Source organism: Leptonychotes weddellii, chromosome 3, assembly GCF_054177405.1.
Source record: "Leptonychotes weddellii isolate Sample4059 chromosome 3, ASM5417740v2, whole genome shotgun sequence".
Classification (NCBI taxonomy): domain Eukaryota; kingdom Metazoa; phylum Chordata; class Mammalia; order Carnivora; family Phocidae; genus Leptonychotes; species Leptonychotes weddellii.
In genome coordinates this window covers 101726575-101747999 of record NC_138371.1, presented here as the reverse complement: position 1 = coordinate 101747999, position 21425 = coordinate 101726575, and the positions used below count along the sequence as shown (strand labels likewise).

Here is a 21425-nt window from a genome sequence, read left to right as displayed (position 1 = left end):
GTTAAGTGTCTGCCTTTGGCTCAGGTCATGGTCCCAGGTCCTGGGATCAAGCCCCGCACTGGCCTCCCTGCTCCACAGGAAGCTTGCTTCTCCCTCTCCCTCTCCCCCTGCTTGTGTTCCCTCTCTCACTGTGTCTCTGTCAAATAAATAAAATCTTAAAAAAAAAAAAAAAGCTAATCAGCATGCTATCTGCCTCACAGGGAAGACAGCAACTGGACCACCTACAATTTTTAATATACTGTGTATTACATTCAATGAAAAAACATTAGGCATGCCAAGAGACAAAACTGCATAGTTGAATAACAAAAGAAAAAGACAAACTGACCATAGAAACAAACCCACAGGTGACTCACAGGCTGCAGTCAACCAACAAAGTCTTTAGAATAACTGTGAGTAGTATGCTGTTCGAGAAAAAAAAAAAATGAAGTACATTAAAAGATTCAATGAATGGGTTTTATAGTAAATTAGAGAAAAATTAGCAGGGTTAATGAAATGGAAGCAGACAGGTACAAAATATCCACATTAAAACTCACAGAAGAAACTGTAAAATATGGAAAAGGATGCAACAGATGTGACACAGAGTAAAATGGTCTAATGTACTTATAAATGGAGTCCCAAGAGAGAAGAAGGGAGCAGAAAAAAAGTATTTGAAAAGTCACTCCTATTGCTGGGGGGGGGAAAAAATCAACCTACTGAGTCTGTTTTCAGTGTTACTGAAACACACACACTCAGTATCGTCTACAGCTGCTTTAGCTCTGGAAAGGCAGAGCTGAGGAGTTACAACAGAGACGCTATGGCCCACAAAGCCTGAAATATGTACTACACCTGGACCTTTACATAAACTTTGTCAAACCCTGTTTTTGACCAACCAAAGAACTGGAACAAAATTTAGACACCTTGCATAGAACTGGAATATGACAGGCATTGTTTTATTAAAACGTCTATCAGGTAAAACTAATGCCATCGGGTTTTGCCTATATCCCTTGCTCTAGATCCACTCAGGATTCTCAGGAAGCTACGTGGCATTCTGTTTAAACTAGTCTTGATAATTTAAAGACAACAGGTCTTATTACTAAATTACCTTTTATCAATTCTGGAAAATTCTGTCACTCCTCTTCTTGTCTCTCTATTCAGTCCTTCTGGAGCTCTTAATTCTCCCCAAATCTGATTCTGACATCTCGATTTTTTAACTGGTCTCCTATTGCCCCCTCTTTCTTTATTCTGCATCCTAGTGCCCCCATTTAGCAGTGTTTTACCTGCAATTTAACCTGAATTTTGTCCAAATGCCACTGCTTTTTCATTTAAGTTCCAGTTGGTTCTCCCCCCACCCCAGTATCTTGTTCCCCTCTTATATTCTGACTCTTTTAGATCTTCAATTATTCTAAACTTGTGTGATGCGGTATCTATTTGATGTTCTATTCGTGCAATCTATCATGACTGGTAACTCTTAGGTGATGAAGAAGTCACGTTTCATAATAATTTTGCATTGTTAACAGGCAGAATTTTGTGGGAAAACCCATACAACCTGGAATGAGGACATGTGCCTCCACAGCAGTTCTGCTTTTGCTGCTGTCAAGTGCTGGGGGTAATGCAGGCTGCAGACTACTTTTTATGTTAGTTTTTCAATTATGAGCCCCCCCCACCCCCAAAGTAAGTACAAGTAATACAAAGTAGAGCCTCCAACATCCCTGACTGGTTACAAAGTCTTAGGAAAGATTTCCCCTTCCCAGAGCCCAAGCAGAGACAAAATTCCCTCGTGGAACCAGTGAAAGAATTTTTTTAATCTACCTTTTCCCTGGGAGTACCACCCTCTGGAGGAACCAGATTGATGAGGGGTCCCACCTCTAAGCCCCAGACTCACAAGGGCCTAAGGCCTCACTTTCTCTCCCCATGTGGGTTATTAAAACCCACAAAAAGCAAATGCCCCCAAGACAGGCACATCATCAGTTCAGTGGCCAAACGCACTGATTTTTAGGTCACTTTCATATTTAGCACAGATATTTTGCTTACTACCCCTTCCAATTCAGTTACACATTTCTCAAAATGTTTTGTTCAATTTTCTAGAGACTTTTTTAGCAACAAGATTTTAAGATGATCTGTTCCACCATATTATCAAAACCCACAATAAAATTGTAACATTACAAATAATTACTCCTTATTGGATGTCACCAATTAGGATGTCCATCTGCTATTTTCAACCAACCAGCTATTCCCCCAAATTTTGCTTTATTGCCTCCCTCACAGCCCATGTTCGACTAGCTGACTCCAGTAACGAGGGAAAGTGGCTCAGGCATAAATTAATTAGTAGAATTCCCTCCCTGGCCCTGGGATGGTAGCTGAGTGCAATCAGAACACACCCCAGGACTGGTCTGATTAGAGAACAAGAAGCCCCAGGGGGGTTTCCTGTAGAGCAGAGATAAAGAGGCTCCTAGTCAGGGTACTGCTTGGGGTGGGGGGTTGCTGAACACCACAAAGAGATCACAACGGGGAGATGTGTAACCTGTGACCAACACTGAGCCAATCCTGAGGAAGTGAAGCTGAGCCCAGGAGGTAGAAACTAGATCCTAGTCCAACTGTTGGAGCCACCAAATCAAGCTTTGACCAAAGCCAGTCCTAGCTCTTGATTTTTCAGTTCCATGCCCAAAACGTTTTCTTTGTGTAAATTACTTTGAGCTAGGTTTGTCAATTGAAAGCATTCTGAGCAACAAGGAAATTTACCAAGTGTTCAAAGTTCAATAATGAAACAAAGTTTTACTTGCTTACCTGGATAACCAATTCCTTTGGCATTTGCATAGGGAACCCCAGAAGAACCAGGGCTATAAACAGGATTCATGATTTCAAGAACTAAAAAGGAAAAAAAAGTGGTTTAGCCAAGCATTTTATTCTCCCTTTTTTTTCCAATATCACTCGCAAAAGAACAGGCAGCAAGAGTCCCTTCTCTAGTTTACTAAAAACAAGGCATTTCATGCTGCTGCCAACCAACACAGAAAAGGAAGGCCGGAAGTCCTGATGAAAGCCCACCTGAACACTGTAATCTTTCCTTTACAACTTCTTCAGTCCATCAGAAGCTAAGGGAAAGTGTTCTCTACATTCCTGCTTAAAACAGTGAAAAAGTGTTCTTATAATCTAAATGTCCTTATAACAAAAATAGTTAAGGAAACCAGGTCTATCGAGAATATGAAATACTATACAGCTACTTTTTAAAGTGTTTAAAAACATGACTGATATAAAGTTATGTGATGAAAGGAAAAGAACAATGCTGCATTGTGCAGTATGATCCCAAATCTGCACCTACATGTAGTACAGGCATGTGCACTTCCAGCACAAACAGAAAAGGTCTGGGAGAATATAAAAATACGAACAGATATGATCTCTAGATGGAGTAGGTTTAGTGTTGTTTTTACACTTTTCTCTATTTCTTAAATAACTTTTGTTAAATATGTATATATCTTCTTTAAAAGACAAATCAGGGGCGCCTGGGTGGCTCAGTTGGTTAAGTGACTGCTTTCGGCTCAGGTCGTGATCCTGGAGTCCCGGGATCGAGTCCCGCATCGGGCTCCCTGCTCGGCAGGGAGTCTGCTTCTCCCTCTCCCGCTCCCCCCTCTTGTGCTCTCTCTCTCTCTCTCTCTAAAATAAATAAATAAAAAATAAATAAATAAATAAAAAATAAAAGACAAATCAGCTGTAGCCCAGCAACTCTATTAACCCATCCAATGTTTTTTCATAATCTTTTTTTTCCTGAAAAGTTCAAGAGCTTGCACAACCACAACCATGATTTTACCTCTTCCCCAAAAGAAAAATAAAATTTTCATCAGTATCTCCAGCAAGCTCCTCTGAATTCTATCACCCAAAGTATTCTGAAAGTGTGAGTTTAATTAAGACTACTCTGTATTCCTCACCTAGTAAGTCACTCACTGATTCATGTGGTAGTAAGGATTAAGGGGATCTTAAATTTAAAAATAAAAATGGTACAGGGGAGGGGGATAGCAGGCAACAGGTAATATGGGAACTCTGTACCTTCTGCTCAATTTTGCTATGAACCTAAAACTGCTCTAAAAAAGTCTACTTAAAAATAAAAATAAAGGGCGCCTGGGTGGCTCAGTTGGTTAAGCGACTGCCTTCGGCTCAGGTCATGATCCTGGAGTCCCGGGATCGAGTCCCGCATCGGGCTCCCTGCTCAGCGGGGAGTCTGCTTCTCCCTCTGACCCTCCTCCCTCTCGTGCTCTCTGTCTCTCATTCTCTCTGTCTCAAATAAATAAATAAAATCTTTAAAAAAATAAAAAAATAAAAATAAAAAGGGGTGGCTGGATGGCTCAGGTCTTGATCTCACAGTCATGAGTTCGAGCTCCACATTGGGCTTCGTGCACAATGTGGAACCTACTTAAAAATAAACAAAATTAAAAATTAAAAATAAATAAAATGTACACATACATACTTAGTGTCTGCCTCCTCTACTACATCCCCAACTAGAAAGTAGCCTGGGGCAGACAGGGAACAAGGACTTGGTCCTATTTAGTGCAGTATCTCCAGTGCCAATAATAGTGTCTGGCACAAAACAGGTCCAAGTACCTGCTGACTTTCTTTAAAAAAAAAAAAAAAAAAGATTTTATTTATTCATGAGAGACAGGCAGACAGAGAAGCAGGCTCCTGGCAGAGCAGGGAGCCCGAAGCAGGACTCAATCCCAGGACCCTGGGATCATGACCTGAGCCAAAGGCAGACGCCCAACTAACTGAGCCACCAGGCGCCTGACCGGCTGACTTTCTAAAAACACATGCACCTTCAAACACTGTAGGTATCAAATTCCATTACAAAAACATATTGCAAAAATTAACCACTTCCAAGTCTCAGCTTACCTGACTCATTTAAAATATTCACAATCAAGCAGTTCAGTACACACAAAAACATACCCGGTCACATCCCTAGCCTTTGTAACAAGTTCTAGTCTAAATCAGGAATAAACTGGGAACATCAGTGATTGGGACGTTCTTACCTAAATAATTGTCTTGACTTTTTTTTAAAAAAAACTTCTAAGCCAAACCTACTATGCCATCCACAATTACAGCTAAGAGATTAGTCTAGATCAGTGCAGTACTCTCTGCAACAATGAAGATGCTCTCTATCTGTGCCTTCCAATATGGCAGCCATTAGCTAAAAGTACTGAGCACCCAGGCGCCTAGGTGGCTCGGTCGTTAAGCGTCTGCCTTCGGCTCAGGTCACGATCCCAGGGTCCTGGGATCAAGCCCCACATCGGGCTCCTTGCTCCACAGGAAGCCTGCTTCTCCCTCTCCCACTCCCCCTGCTTGTGTTCCCTCTCTCGCTGTGTCTCTCTCTGTCAAATAAATAAATAAAATCTTAAAAAAAAAAAAAAAACATTAGGTAGTTTTGTTTGGATTTCGGTTTAGATTGAAAAAACTGTAGAAAGATATTTTAAAGATTTGGGGACACAAGTGAATATGGGCTAAATATCAAATGGCATTAATTCTGCTAGGTGTGGTGATAGCATTTTGGTTATGTAAAAACACCATTTTTCAGAAGTACATGCTAAAGGGGCGCCTGGGTGGCTCAGTCGGTTAAGCGTCTGCCTTCGGCTCAGGTCATGATCCCAGGGTCCTGGGATTGAGCCCTGCCTCGGGCTCCCTGCTCTGCGGGAAGCCTGCTTCTCCCTCTCCCGCTCCCCCTGCCTGTGTTCCCTCTCTCGCCATCTCTCTGTCAAATAAATAAATAAAATCTTAAAAAAAAAAAAGTACATGCTAAAGCATACAAGATTTAAAAAATGACATGGTCTCTAAGTATTCTTACAAAAAAAGAAAATTACAGTAAAATGCTAATAATTGTTACGCTGAGATATTGGGTTATGGCTGTATACTGTATTTTCATACTTTTTAAGTTTGCGTAACAAAAAAATAAGAAAAAAACACATCATCATTCTGCCTCGGATCCTAGTGCCACTGGCCACCCAGAAACCATCAATTTCCCAGTCTGATTTACTGTGGACCAAGGACCCCAATTCCAACACTGGACCCAGAGGGTATCACTTTTTTCCTCCCCATTTGGAATGACTCAACTGTCAGAATACCTATGGGCGGTTTGACACCTGCACCAGAAAAGACAAATCTCAGATTTACCTTTAAAAAAGATGACAGCAAAAATTTCTGCATTTGAAAATCCAGAGATAATCAGAGATAAAATACATTTAAGACCCAACACTGTATTATTTTCCCTAGTTTCAAAAGATACGATGATCTAAAGAAAGTTCCCACATACAACGGTAATTATAAAACTCTGAAGGCCTTTTATATTAGTATTTCACATCAACAAAACTAATTTCAAGAGGCTTAAATTTTATTTCTCTCAGAGACATCAATATACAAGATATAATACTCTTCAGCACAACCAACACTGGAAATTTTTAGCAACGTCTGATACTATCAAGAAGAGCATATAAGAGGACTAAGTTCTTCTCAACTCCTTCAAACTCTACCTTCACTACTGCGGTTTGCAATCTATTGGGAGAAATTCATGTATTTCTCACAGGACTGGAGAGACTTCGAAGACAAAGATATAGAGTGGAACTCTATGAGAAAAGTAACTATTACCCTACTACACTGGTGTACCACTGTTTTAAAAGTGTTTCAATTATCTTGGAAAAGAAGCTGTTTAAGTGAGAAGTTTGGCAGACAAAAATTTCCCTTTAAACTACAGAACCTGTACCTATAGGGGTGCCTGGGTGGCTCAGTGTGTTAAGCCTCGATTCTTGATTTCAGCTCAGGTCTTGATCTCAGGGTCGTGGGTTCAAGCCCCATGTTGGGCTCCAGACTGGCCGTGGAGCCTACTTAAAAAAAAAAATTTTTTTAAACTACAGAACCTATAAGAAGTTAAAATATTTTAAAATGCACTTTTTTTTTCCAATTCTAATCCTCTACCTCTGTGGCATTATACTAATTTTCCTGATGTTCAAAAATTCAAATGATTTTGGCATTACAATTCTAATCTTAGAATGAAAATGAGTCGAAAAGCCGAAGTAGAGCAGAATAATTAAATATCCTAACAAATATATCAGGGCCTGATAAAAGGGCAGGGGGCAGTAACAGCAACAGCAGCAAATGGTGCTTCCTCCTGAGATGCAGGCACTTGCCTCATACACACAACCCAATCTTTCCACTATTTCCAAGGGCAGGAACCAGGAAGACGGGATGCTGCTACCTGCTCAGCATTTCTAGAGACTGCCACACAAGAACACCCAGCAGAACGCACAGAAAGCCAGCTGTCTCCAACTCAAGGCCTTCGGAGACCTCTACCAAGCCTCAGGTTCCATCTACTCACAAACACAACTAAACATAACATGCAAACACCCCGACCAAAACAAGCCAGCTTTATAAGAAAAACAAAAAAATCTTCACAATGTGCACACACTAGCTTCGGCATTAGGAAGAAGAGCCTTAAGTTATCCAATTGGCTGTCAAAGCAGAAATAGTCCACTACTTTACTTAACCAAAGTTGCAAAATGTGTCCCTATTATTGTCCACAGCAAAAACTTTTAATCTAAACTTTTTCATGTAGTATTTGAGAAAATCTCAAATTACACAAAGATGACTTGAGAATTTAAGGGGTGGGAACAAGACTACATTTTTCATTTAAAATTTTTTCCTGCATGCCAAAACACTCCAAAATATTTTTATGTATGACTTGAATAAAACATTAACTCATACAATCCATTAGACGCACACTTACATATATTATGAAAGAAAAATACCCTGTTTGTGGACAGGTTGCAAAGGTACACCTCTTTTTCCCAAAGTTAACAGACTGGGCCACGAAACGTCCTTTCTGAAGAAATCATTAAAAGCCTTTCAAGCTGGAGGGCGAACACTAAGCTTCTGCCAGGCAAATGGACTAATTTTCACTTTGTGGGTAGACAAAGTGAATAGTTTACACATTCGAAATGATTACAACCACAAGAATTCTAAATCTAAGTTACAGAAAACACCTTGCCGCTTCCCCATTTTTTCATACGTATTCCTGACCTGATCTAAGTCGGACCTTAGTAAGGCCCAGAGAACATTCTTGTGCACTGACTCCACCTCTCACCGGCCACCTGGGCAGCAGCAACCCCCCCGGCCGCCCACACCGCACCTGCCCAAACGCGGGTCCGCGCCCAGCTCCGACTCCCTCGGGCCCCCAGCTGCCCGGCCTGCCCCACCGGACAAAGCACAGCCGGGGTTCGGTCCGCGGCGGCCCACAGGCCGTCCCCCCGCCCCGGCGCCAAGCGACCCCGAGCCGCGGGCCCGACCTTGGCGCCGCCCCAGGCCGGCCGCACAAAGCGCCGCACTTCCGGCCGGGTAGCGCCGCCGCCCGAGCCCGCCGCCTCGGCCCGCGGGCAGCCCCCGGCCCGAGAGGACGCCGCGTTCCCCCCCCCATCCACCCCCGCCCGGGGGCGCCCGCCCGCACTCACCGCGCCGCGGCGGCGGCGGCGGGCTGGGCCTCGGTGACCAGCGCACGCCGGCCCGGGGCGGGCTCGGCGGTGGGGCTCGGCGAGGGGCGAGCGCCGCGGAGGGCTGCTCCGATGCGGGGGCTGAGCCTCGAGGTCCCCCGTCGCCGCCGCCGCCGCCTCCCCGGCCCGCGCTTCCAGTCGCTCCGCTCCGCCCGGCCCGCCTCTCCGCAGCCCGCGCTACCCACCGACGCTGCGCAGCCACCGAGCCGCCGACCTCACTTCCGCCTGGAGCGCGCCGCAGCGAGGGCGCGCTGGGCACGTGACTGGAGGACTCCGTCCAGACTAGGGTGGTGGCGTGCGCGCTCCCGCCGGCGTCTAAGAAGCGCCCGGATGGAGAGCCCGCAGGGGGCAGCGCGGCGTGCGACCCAGGGCTGGTCTGTGTACGCTAGAGCCCCCCGTGTGGGGCTTGGAGGGCGAGTAACCCGAGCGGCCAACGGCGCCCACGCAGATGTCTGTGTCCACCTTTCGGAATAGGCATTCATATGGACTGCTTTTCCTCACGCTATTTTTGCCCTTCTACTAATGCAATGTGGAAGGAACACATTGGAACATAATTATAGAGTTTTACTAATTTCTTATGAGAAATATGTCTTCGATTTCGTATTGTTAAAACAGCCACCGTACTGCAGGAGCCTCTGTAAATGAAGACGCAAGGGTGCGGTGGTGGTGTGTGACCCGGTCCTGGCTGTGCTGCTCGATGGTGACAACTGAGGACAAGGCTCAGCACCCCCAGCCAGGGCTACTGTAGTGGCGGGCAGTCCAAGTGCTATCCCACCGAGTGGCACGGGGGCTGGCCTGGAACATTGCAGGGGCGGTCGCAACACAGCACGGCTCAGCGACGCCAGAGCAGCAAGTAGAGGCCGCCAGCGCGGATACCGCTCACTCTGCCAATCACTGTTTCCAAAACTCTGCATTCATTAGGTTATTTAATACCCGTAATCATTTTGCAAATGAGGGAATTAAGACAAAAAGAAGCTGATAAGCCTTCAAGAACACGCTATTAGGAAACCCACTCTGGATTCAAACCCCAACATCTGGCGTCAGAGTCCATGCTCTTTAAGGGAACGTTCTCGGATTTAGTTTTCCCAAAACAGCTATAGCAGTTTGTGTGACATTAATAGGACCCACAAGTTCCCTGCCTGAGCTGAGAGTCAGTGAGTCTGCTTTGAAGAAAGGTGGAGGAATCCTGTGTTGCAGGCTGGGATGGGTTCTTTGGAAGGGCCTGGAGAAAGCAGGACAACCCTGTGGGCCTGTACTCAGCAAAAAAAGCCCAGGCAGTTTACCTTCTTGACCAAGCAGAGAATAACCTGATACGGAGGGACACTTAGTACGTACAGTTTCTAAAACTCTTTACCCGGCACCTCTGTAAGAATTCAGTGTAGGTTAAAGTAGTTGCAAAGGACATGATTTCTGGCAAGCTGTAAATGTTGACTTTTTTTTTAAGATTTATTTATTGGGCGGGGAGGGGCACAGGGAGAGGAAGAGACCTCTTCAAGTAGACTCCCTGCTGAACTGGGCTGGATCCCAGAAACCCCAGATCATGACTTAAGCCCAAATCAAGAGATGGCTGCTTAAGGGACTGAGCCACCCAGGTGCTTCTGAAGATTTTATTTTTTAGTAATTGCTGCACCCAATGTGGGGCTGAATTTACAACCCCCAGATCAAGAGTAGCATGCTCCACTAACTGAGCCAGTCAGGAGCCCTGAATGTTGACAGTTTTAAATAAAACGATGTTACTCTTTCAAATATCCACTAGAATATAAACACTATGGCAATTCAATTCCCACCTTTTTCCATTTTAAAAATACATGAGTAAGTTCTATAACAAAAAATTTAATTGTTCCCTTTTCTCCTTGACTGCTTCAATTTCACTGCCCCCACAGAATTTTACCCTAATACTTGTGTGCTGAGTGTCTTTTTTTTTTTTTTTTATCACTTGTATTTGTCAGGATAGCTAGGAAATGCTCCAGTAACAACAAACCCAAAATCTCAGTATCCTCACACAACAGGATTTTATTTCTCATGTATGCATCAGGTCAAAAAACAGGTGGGATCCTCTGAAAAACTACACAAACAATAAGAGAATTCAGCAACAAGCAATAATCAAAATGAAAAAATATATATAGCTATCATGCACCTAGTTAACTACCAGTTAGAAGATAAAATGAAATTATACAAAAGTTCAATATTATACAAGGATTATATAAATATGATATAATACCTATCAATAAACTTTTATAAGAATTGCACAAGATCTATGTGAATAAAACTTTAAAAACAAAAGAACACTTAAACACATGGAGAAAAACATATTCTTCGATGAGTAGATTTAACATCAGAAAGATGTCAGTGCTCCCCAAATTAATTTATAAATTTAAATAAAATGCCTATGAAACACCAATAATTATTTTTAACTAGATGAAGTGATTCTAATTTACTTATGGGGAAAAAATCAAAAAGAATCAAAAGAAAGAATCTGCCAGGAAAACTTTGAAAACAAAGAGTAATAGGGTGGTGGCTGGCTACTAGATAAGAAAACATACTTAAAAGCCTCAGTGGGGTGCCTGGGTGGCTCAGTTGGTTAAGCACCTGCCTTCATTCAGCTCAGGTTCTGATCACAGGGTTCTGGGATAGAGCCCTAAGTCCTCCCCGCTCAGCGAGGAGTCCGCTTCTCCCTCTCCCTCTACCCTTGACTCCTGCTCTTGCTCTCTCTCGCTGTCTCTCTCTCTAATAAATAAATAAAATCCTTTAAAAAATAATAAAGCCTCAATAAGTAAAGCAGTGTGTCACTGACTCATGAATAGATAGACCAATGATGTATAACAGAAGATCCAGAAATACACCCAAATAATTCTGGGAAATCACCAAGGATAAAGATGGATTATTCAATAAATGGTACTGGGACAAAAATATAGCCATCTGAAAAAATATAAAATTGGGTCCATACCTTACACCATACCAGAATGAAATCCAAATCAAAAAGATATGAATGTATAACAGTGGAATCATAAAAGGTCAAGAAGAAAACATGGGGAAAATCCTTTTTAATCTTGGAGTAAAGAGGGTTTTTCCTTTTTTTTTTTAAGATTTATTTATTTATTTGAGAGTGAGCACGAGCGGGGGGAGGGGCAGAGGGAGAAGCAGGCTCCCTGCTGAGGAAGGAGCCCAATGCTGGACCAGATTCCAGGACGCCAGGATCATGACTTGAGTGGAAGGCAGATACTTAACCAACTGAGCCACCCAGGTACCCTAAAAAAGGCCTTTCTAACTCCTGCTCAAAATCCAGAAGCCATGACTATGAAAAACATTGGTTTGGCAAAAAGCACCATGAACATAGTCAAAAGACAGATGATTAACAAGGAATAAATAGTTCCAACACACGTGATAGACAAAGGGCTAATCTCTCTAGCATAAAGGAATTTCAGAAGTTAGTAAGAAGTTCTACAAGCCAATAAAAAACAATGAGGAGAGTTCACAGATAAGAAAGTAAATGGCTCTTAATCATATAAAAAAATTCAATCTTAGTGAGAAAAATGCAAGTTAAAACTTTTTGATATAGCATTTTCCCCCTATTTGATTGGCAAACATCCAAAAAATAGATAATACCCTCTACTGATGTGGCCGTGGGGAAGTAGGCACATTGCTGGACTGGAGAAGGGACTGTTTGATGATGTATTATGACAAGTATACACAAAACATTTGACCCAACAATTCTACTTCAGGGAATTTGTCTATAGAGATGCTCTCTGGTATATAAAATGAAATAGGTGTAAGCTTATTCATTGCAGCATTGTTGTGAGTAGCAAAATATTGGAAACAAACCTAGTGTCCATTAATAGGGGACTGATTTACTGACCGGTCAGTTCATCCATACAATAAATTACTCTCTAACTCAAAAAACAAATAAGCAACCTTTCTATATATTGAAAGGGGAATATCATCAAGGTAGACTGTTAAATGAACAAAGCAAAGGATAGACCTGTTCTTATAGGCTGAATTGTGTTCCCCCACCTTTAATTCATATGTGGAAGCCCTAACCCCCAGTACCTCAGAATCTGTATTTGCAGATATGGCCTTTAAAGAGATACTTAGGTTAAAATGAGGTCAGTGGGCCCTAATCCAATCTGATTGATGTCTTTATAAGAAAAGGAGATTAGGACACAGACGAAACAGATGACTGGACAGCCATGTGAGGACACAGTGAGAAAGTGATCATCTACAAGCCATGGAGAAAGACATCAGGAGAATCTAACCCTGCTGGGACCACGATCTTGGATTTCCAGCCTCCAGAATTGGGACAACATAAATTTTTGTTGTCTAAGCTGTTTTGTCTGAGGTATTTGTTATGGCAGCCCTAGTCAACTAATACAAATGTGTTAAAAAACATTGTGTTAAAAGGGGAAATGAAAATATATATTAGTATTTACTTGTGTACAAATACAGAAATAATTTCTGGGGCACCTGGGTGGCACAGGTGGTTAAGCGTCTGACTCTTGGTTTGGTTCAGGTCATGATCTCAGGTCCTGGGATCGAGCCCTCCATCAGGATCCAAGTGTGGAGTCTGCTTGAAACTCTCTCTTCCTTTCCCTCTGCCCCTCCCGCTTGTGCTCTCTCTTTCTCTAAAAATAAATAAATAAAATCTTAAAAAAAAATACAGAATTAATTTCTAAAATCCAAGAAACTAACAACTGTGATCACCTGTAATGAGGCCAGGGACAGAGTGGGCAAATGTGGGACAAGGGTAAGAATAATTTTCAAGGTTTGTTTTTCTTTTGAAATATATGAATGTATTACATATTATAAAAAAATTATAAATAAATAAAAATCTAATATATTTTGCAGGAGTGTAAAATGGTATAATCATTTTGGGAATAGGTCTGGTTGTTTCTCAAAAACTAAACACACACCTATCCTATCACCTTATAAATTGTAGGTATCTGCCAAAGAAAGATGAAAACACAAATCCATGCAAAGGAATTGTACAAAAATGTTTATAGCAGTTTTATTGATAATGGCCAAAAATTGAAAAAAGTACACACATCTATCATCAGGAGAATAGCTGAACCAGCTCAGTAGGGTGCCTGGGGTCTGTTTATAATGACCTGCACTGGTTCCTGAAAGCCAAAGGATATATTTTCAGGAATTTGGCAAGACATTCGGCAAGCACAGCCGTTATTAACAGTTATAGAAATTTGATATTATAACCAAAGAAATAGGGGCGCCTGAGTGGCTCAGTCGTTAGGCATCTGCCTTCCGCTTGAATCACGATCCGGGATCGAGCCCCACATCAGGCTCCCTGCTCAGTGGGGAGGCCTGCTTCTCCCTCTCCCACTTCCCCTGCTTGTGTTCCCTCTCTCGCTGTGTCCCTCTCTGTCAAATAAATAAAAAATAAAATCTTAAAAAAAAAAAGAAATAAATATTCAAAAACTTATCCTTTCCTAATTCTTATATTTTATGGTTGCCTGTTCCCTGAGGCTCTTTGCCGCTATTGGACCTGCCTGGTGGAAATGTTTTATAAGACTAGGCTACAGGGCTTCCCTTCCTGCCTCCCCTCCGTGAGGTCATGTTGTAGCCTGAAATCAACCATGGAATATCTACACCAAGCAACTTGTCCAGTAATACTAATCAGGGCTTGATTTATTGTTTGCTAATTTTACAGGCTTAAGAATATGATAGAGAAAATATTAATAATGTAGATTAAACTTAAAGGGATGATGTCAATAGCTGTCACATTATGAATAGCACAAAAAATTTAGGAAATATTCTTCTAATATCCAAAAGCTATTATCCTACGCAGCAAAAAAGTCACTCATGTCATTGACAAGCAACTGAAGTTCCAACAAGATAATTTCACTTAAATCTTACTGATTAACATAAAGGGAAATATCAACCCGAGTACTATGAGACATGGTAATAATAAATTGTTGTCTGAAGCCATTAGGTTTTGGGGTGAATTGGTATGCAGCAGTAGATATTCAGAGCAGCCCTCTCTTAAACAGCAACCTGACTATCAGTCTCAGGTCATGAAATCAATCTAATGATTTATTGTGTGCATTTTAAAAAGTGAACTGGGGGGCGCCTGGGTGGCTCAGTTGGTTAAGCGACTGCTTTCGGCTCAGGTCATGATCCTGGAGTCCCGGGATCGAGTCCCGCATCGGGCTCCCTGCTCAGCAGGGAGCCTGCTTCTCCCTCTGACCCTCACCCCTCTCATGTGCTCTCTCTCTCATTCTCTCTGTCTCAAATAAATAAATAAAAAAAAAATCTTTAAACAACAACAACAAAAAAAATAAAAAATAAGTGAACTGGACTGGAAAACAAGAAAATAGAGTGCATAGCACAAAATATGGTTAAGTATTGTTTTGTAAAACTCTATAAATATGTTTTTACATGTATTATATACTGGGTCATGAAGTTAGTTTATTACTGTAGCTGATAATCAAAAAGTTTGAAAATACTACTCTAAGGTATTTACCTAGAAGCAGAACTTATTTGGTCATAGGTTACCTGTATCTTAAAACTGACCAGATAGTGCCAAATTGCTCTCAAAGTGTTTGTAATAAGGTAAGCCATCCACAGTAAGATACAAGCCCTGGTAGCTTCACATATTTGTCATGCTTAGTATGAACTTCTAAATTTTTGACTATCAGCTGGATGTGAAATTTTATCTCATGATCATTTTAATTTCTATTTTTTTTTAAAAAAGATTTTATTTATTTATTTGAGAGAGTGAGCGAGAGAGAGCATGAGCAGGGGCAGGGGAGGGGGCAGGGGGAGAGGGAGAAGCAGACTCCTTGCTGAGCAGAGAGCCCAACACAGGGCTCCATCCCAGGACCTTGGGATCATGACTTGACGCTTAACTGACTGAGCCACCCAGGCAACCCTAATTTTTATTTCTTATACACCTGATATACATCCTTGTAAACAACTTTTGGCTGGAGTTTCTGTATATTATGGGATCTTTGCATCAAAGAATTACTAATTTAAAGAGTATGAACTTAAACTTGTTGATGGTATCAAATTTAACTCCAGAAAGGTTACACCAATCTATGGTTGCACAAACACTGCATACCACTGACTGTCTCGTCAACTCTTGTATCGAGCATTTCATTAAAAATTTTTAAAAAATTTGATCACTAGGGGCGCCTGGGTGGCTCAGTCGTTAAGCGTCTGCCTTTGGCTCAGGTCATGATCCCAGGGTGCTGGGATCGAGCCCCACATCGGGCTCCCTGCTCGGCGGGAAGCCTGCTTCTCCCTCTCCCCCTCCCCCTGCTTGTGTTCCCTCTCTCGCTGTGTCTCTCTCTGTCAAATAAATAAATCTTTAAAAAAATAAAATAAAAAAAATAAAATTTGATCACTAAAAATCTATTTCGTTTGTTTTAATTTGCATTTGTTAGATTACAGGCAAGATTCATTTAAAAATGTCTGTTGCAGGGGCGTCTGGGTGGCTCAGTTGGTTAAACATCCAACTCTTGATTTCTGCTCAGGTCATGATCTCAGGGTCATGAGCTCCTTGTCTGCATCTGTGTCAGGCTCTGCCCCAGGACAGACATGGAGCCTGCTTAAGATTCTCTCTCCCTCTGCCCCTCCCCACATTCTCATTTTCTCTCTCTCTTTAAAAAAAAGAAAAAAAAGTTTTATTGCTTTTTGATTTACTCATATATTTTTTTGCCTGTTTTTGTACTGGAGTCTTAGTGTTTTTCTTGTCAATCTATTTGAGTTCCTTCTACATAAAAATTGAGGGGTTAGAGTGCCTGGGTGGCTCAGTCGGTTAAGCGTCTGCCTTCGGCTCAGGTCATGATCCCAGGGTCCTGGGATCGAGCCTCGCATCGGGCTCCCTGCTCTGTGGGGAGCCTGCTTCTCCCTCTCCTCCCCACTTGTGCTCTCTCTCTATCTCTGTCTCTCTCTCTCAAATAAATAAAATATAAAAAAAAAAAATTAAAAAAAATTGAGAGGTTAACAGGAAAATGGCACTGTTTTCTGTTCACTATCTAGCTGCAGGCAAAATTTTTGAGAGTACAAAATTTTTGGATTGGTTTTGGTTCAGCATGTAGGATTGAACATAGGGATCTACTTCCCTTCCCCTCCAAACCCTATTTAGGTAAAAGAAAAAGTATTTTTATTTTTTTTATTATTTATTTTTTTTAACTAGGCTTCATGCCCAGCATAAAGTCCGATGTGGGGCCCCAACTTATGACCCCAAGATCAAGACCTCAGCTGAGATCAAGTGTCAGATGCTCAACCAACTGAGCCACCCAGGCATCCCCCCAAAAAAAGTATTTTTAAAAAAATGAATCCTGAATAGTCCTGGAAAACAAGTTAAGGGTATTGTCAGTTAACCAGACTCTTAGAGACAGTTGAGCATGATAGAAAGCAATTGGGGTTGGAGCCTTCTGACTCAAGATGGCAGACCAAGAACACACTTTGGTCTTCTCTTCTCTCCTTAGACTTCTATGAAATAGATAGTGGGTGTTTAAAAATAATAAGCAACACAGCAAACTGAAGCAGTAGTGGAGGCTGTGGTGGGTGGGGGACGAGAGGGACTCACTTTCATGTGGATGGTTTAAAAAGGCAGAGCAGGTGTGAGGTGAGGAGGGGGAAGGGTGGTGAGAAATAGGCCTGTAAATGGGGACAGTGACAGCAAGGCTGCCTGTGCCACAGCTGTGCCCTATCTCTCTTCCTCATTCTTGTGTGAATGGACAGTTTCATGTTTATAGTGGGCAAAAACACAACTGCTCTCCTCCAAAGAAATGGGCTCAACTATCTGAAGAAAGCTAACGCTTTTCAGTAGATGTTGAGTGCAAATAGAGTCAAATTTAAATACGCAAAAACTCATTATTTCCTACCCAATAAAGAAAGTTTTAGAATTTCCTTCTAGGAAGAGCAAAGGTGCAGCGAGCAGAGTGGAAGAGCTTCCTAGTCCTGGACTAGACTTGGCTTTGGCTTGACCAAAGAGCCAAGTCTGTTTCTCACTAGGATTCTCATTCCAAGTCATGGGGTGTGGCATGGAGAGGCACAACATATTATTTCATGTCCTATTAATTTTTTTAAAATTTATTTATTTTAAATGATTTTTAAAAGATTTATTTATTTCTTTGAGAGAGTGAGAGCATGAGCAGTGGGGAGGGGGAGGGGCAGTGAGAGAGGGAGAAGTGAGAGGGAGAAGCAGATTCCCCAGCTGACCCTGGGATCACAACCTGAGCTGAAGGCAGAAGCTTAACCGACTGAGCCACCCAGGCGCCCTTATTTATTTATTTTAGTAATCTCTACACCCAACATGGGGCTTGAACTCACAGCCATGAGATCACAAGTCACATGCTCTACTGACTGAGCCAGCCAAGGACCCAATGTCCTATTTAGATTTTCTTTTTTAACCACAAAAATCTTACACTTTCTTTTATCAATTTCAGTACTTGTAATTGGGGCAAAGGGAGCAGGGTTAATCAGCATATAATTTGGTTTGATTGAGTTGAGGACCACAAATTCTATGGAGCCAATGGAGCCAGGGAACTGATGAATGCAGAGTCCCAGTGTAGCTCCTTGAAACCCCATTTCAATTCTAGACCAGAAGCCACATACTCAGTTATGGCAGATGTGGGGCTGGAAATTAGGTGTTCTTACACGCAGTTGGCCTTCTTCCTCCTGTACTTTTCTTGTCAGCAAACTTGGACAGAAAGCCAATTTTGCTGGGCACTGCTCCTTGTGAGAGTGCCCTGCAACCATCCTCCGATCCAAATGCATCAATGGGTCCAGTGGCAGCAAGTTGGGATCAAAATGACTTGGGTGATTTACGAGCATGTCAGAACACTCCAGAGAAGATTTTCATTTACCTCCATTTATGGAATCCCAGGAGTCCAGGATGCTTAGGATCTGAATGTTGCTGTTCTTCATATCACCAGTGACTGGCACACTATGATTTTTCAATTCATATTTATTGAATTGTGTTTATAACTATGCACAAGTTATGGTGCTGGTGAGTGTTTATGAACTTTGCCACCTATGGTAAAATAGTTTATTAATAGCCTAAGAGAACTATTTTGACCTGAATTCGTGTTAAAGAGATTGGAGAATTAAAAAAAAAGAAAAGAAAAGAAAGCCAATTTTACTAAACCAGAAAACTTACTAGGAGATATTTCCTGCTCCAGCTCCTGGAACATCTACATAAACCAAACTGGATTCAAATATTACTTTTTTGTGGGACACCTGGGAGGCTCAATTGGTTAAGTGGCCAACTCTTGATCTCAGCTCAGGTCTTGATTTCAGGATTGTGAGTTCAAGCACTGTGTTGGGCTCCATGCTAGGCGTGGAGCCTACTTTAAAAAAAAAATACACACACACACACACACACATTACTTTTTTCCTATTGTCTATGTGATTTTAAAATTATGTGTTAAGTGACTAATTGAAGAAAATTTGGAAAATATAGAAAAGAATGAAGAAGAAATAAGTCATCCATAGACCCATCACTTGAAGACAATGTTTGTGTATTTTTGAACACTCCAAATCCAAGCCCTGAAAGATACCTAAAACTAACACAGAAGATAGGGCTAGCCTTATTGCTTTACTGAGAGAGAGTCAGGAACTTCAGTGATGGCACACAGTTTGCTCAAGCTCATCCTTGGGTGGTGGGACCAGGAAGAATTCTAGATGACTCCAATCTCTGAACTCTTTGTTGACTAAGTCATGCTATTTTGCAAAAGATTAGATTGGAAGACATCACAGTATGCCCCATCCTGAATTTCTTCTCAGAGAGGAGCTGGGCAGGAGCTCTTGCCATCAGAGTTTGGAGTTTTGAAGACCTTTAACCACAGGCCTTCCCAAAGTTTTTTTTTTTTTTTTTTAATGTGTGTGTGTGTGTGTGTGTGTGTGTGTGGAGAGAGAGAGAGAAAGATAGAGAGTGAAAGTTTACATGTAGATGTTAAAAATGAGAAAGCAGGGGCGCCTGGGTGGCTCAGTCGTTAAGCGTCTGCCTTCGGCTCAGGTCATGATCTCAGGGTCCTGGGATCGAGCCCCGCATCGGGCTCCCTGCTCCACAGGAAGCCTGCTTCTCCCTCTCCCCCTCCCCCTCCCCCTGCTTGTGTTCCCTCTCTCGCTGTGTCTCTCTGTCAAATAAATAAATAAAATCTTTAAAAAAAAAAATGAGAAAGCAGTCTCAAAATGGAGTCACTTGTGCTAAATTCCACACTAGCTAAAAAAGATTTAATACCTAATCTAATTGTAGTTTCAACCTCCCAGGAATAACCTTTAACCAGACAACATGGAATTGTCTGGTAAGCATAATGAGATAATCCTCTTGATAGACCCCTTTTGATCTCTTTAGGAAGGCTACCTTGCCTGAAACAATGCATTCTTTGCCAATAATTTTCTTTTCCTATCCTCTTTCCACCTTTAAAAACTTTTCATTTTCTACAGCTCATTGGAGCTCCTTGCTAGATGTGATGCTGCCCGATTCATGAATCACTGAATAAAATCAATTTGATCTTTAAATTTACTCAGTTAAATGTTTGCTATTTATCACAGAAAAGAAAACAAACCTTAAGTGTACAGCTCGATAAATATTTACAGAATTCACCTTTCAGGAGTAGGGTTGTGGGAGGTTCCCTCAGGCTACTTCCCAGGAAGGGTCCCTACCCTGAGCCCAGATGCACCACAGGGGCTTAAAGGCATCTTAAAAGTTTAGCAGTAAAGATCACTAACATTTCCCTTTTTCCCTCTATTGTCTTCTTTTTTTTTAATAAACTTTTTTATTTTGGAATAATTTTATCTTTTTTTTTAAAGATTTTATTTATTTATTTGATATAGAGAGAGCACAAGTAGGCAGAGCAGCAGGCAGAGGGAGAGGAGAAGCAGGCTCCACGCTGAGCAGGCAGCCCGATGGAGGGCTCCATCCCAGGACCCTGGGATCAGGACCTAAGGCAGACGCTTAACTGACTGAGCCACCTAGGTGCCCCTGGAATAATTTTAAATCTGCGGAAAAGTTAGTATACTTTTCATTCAGTTTCCCATAATGTTTACATCTTACATAATCATGGTGCAATTATCAAAACTAAAAATTACTAGTAATTATTATTATTATTATTTAAAATTTTTTTAAGATTTTATTTACTTATTTGTCAGAGAGAGAGAGCACAAGCAGAGGGAGAAGCAGGCTTCCCGCTGAGCAGGGAGCCCGATGCAGGACTCGATCCCGGGACTCCAGGATCATGACCTGAGCCGAAGGCAGTTGTTTAACCACCTGAGCCACCCAGGCGCCCCACTAGTAATTATTATAATCAAAATCAAAAGTTTATTTGGAATTTACCAATTTTTTCACTAACATCCTTTTTTTCTGTTCCAGGATTCCACCCCATTGATCCCCCATTGCCTCTGACAGTTTCTCAGTCTTTCCTTGTTTCTCATGACCTTTATAGTTTTGAGGAGTACTGGTGAGGTAATTTGTGGAATATCCATCAGTTAGGATTTGTCTGATGTTTTTCTCATGGTTAGATTGGGATTATAATTTTTGGGGGAGGAAGACCACAGGAAAAGTGACCTTTTCATTACATCACGTCAAGGGTAAATATTATCAACATGACTTACCATGGCTGATGTCAATCTTGATCACATGGTTGAGTAGTGTTTGTCAGGTTTCTCCACTGTAAAGTTATTTTTCCCCTTCTCACACTCTTTGGGAGGAAGTAATTATGCAGATTCAGGGGTGTTTGGGTGGAGATTAATACCCCCTCTGGATTGGGTATATTAGAATTCCTCTATAAAAAAGACTTCTCTTCTCCCCATTAATTTAACCATTTACTTACAAAAGAATGGACTCTATTATATTTGTTTTTTTTTTTTTTAAGATTTTATTTATTTATTTGACAGGGAGAGACACAGCGAGAGAGGGAACACAGGCAGGGGGAGTGGGAGAGGGAGCAGCAGGCTCCCCGCGGAACAGGG

The 21425-nt window shown here is 41.8% G+C and overlaps 1 protein-coding gene across 3 annotated transcripts in view; it reads right to left on the bottom strand.

Annotated features, from left to right (window-relative positions):
- FAM168B (family with sequence similarity 168 member B) overlaps positions 1-8733 on the bottom strand; it is a 42641-nt gene extending 33908 nt beyond the window's left edge. The window contains exons 1-2 of one of the 3 annotated variants that reach the window (XM_081814683.1): positions 8678-8733; positions 2764-2844 (exon numbers count right to left, since the gene is read on the bottom strand). In XM_081814683.1, coding sequence (XP_081670809.1) covers positions 2764-2833 — 70 coding nt within the window. In that variant the 5' untranslated portion in view covers positions 2834-2844; positions 8678-8733. The other 2 variants (XM_081814681.1, XM_081814684.1) reach the window with 2 other exon arrangements.
- Between the last annotated feature and the right edge of the window lie 12692 nt (positions 8734-21425).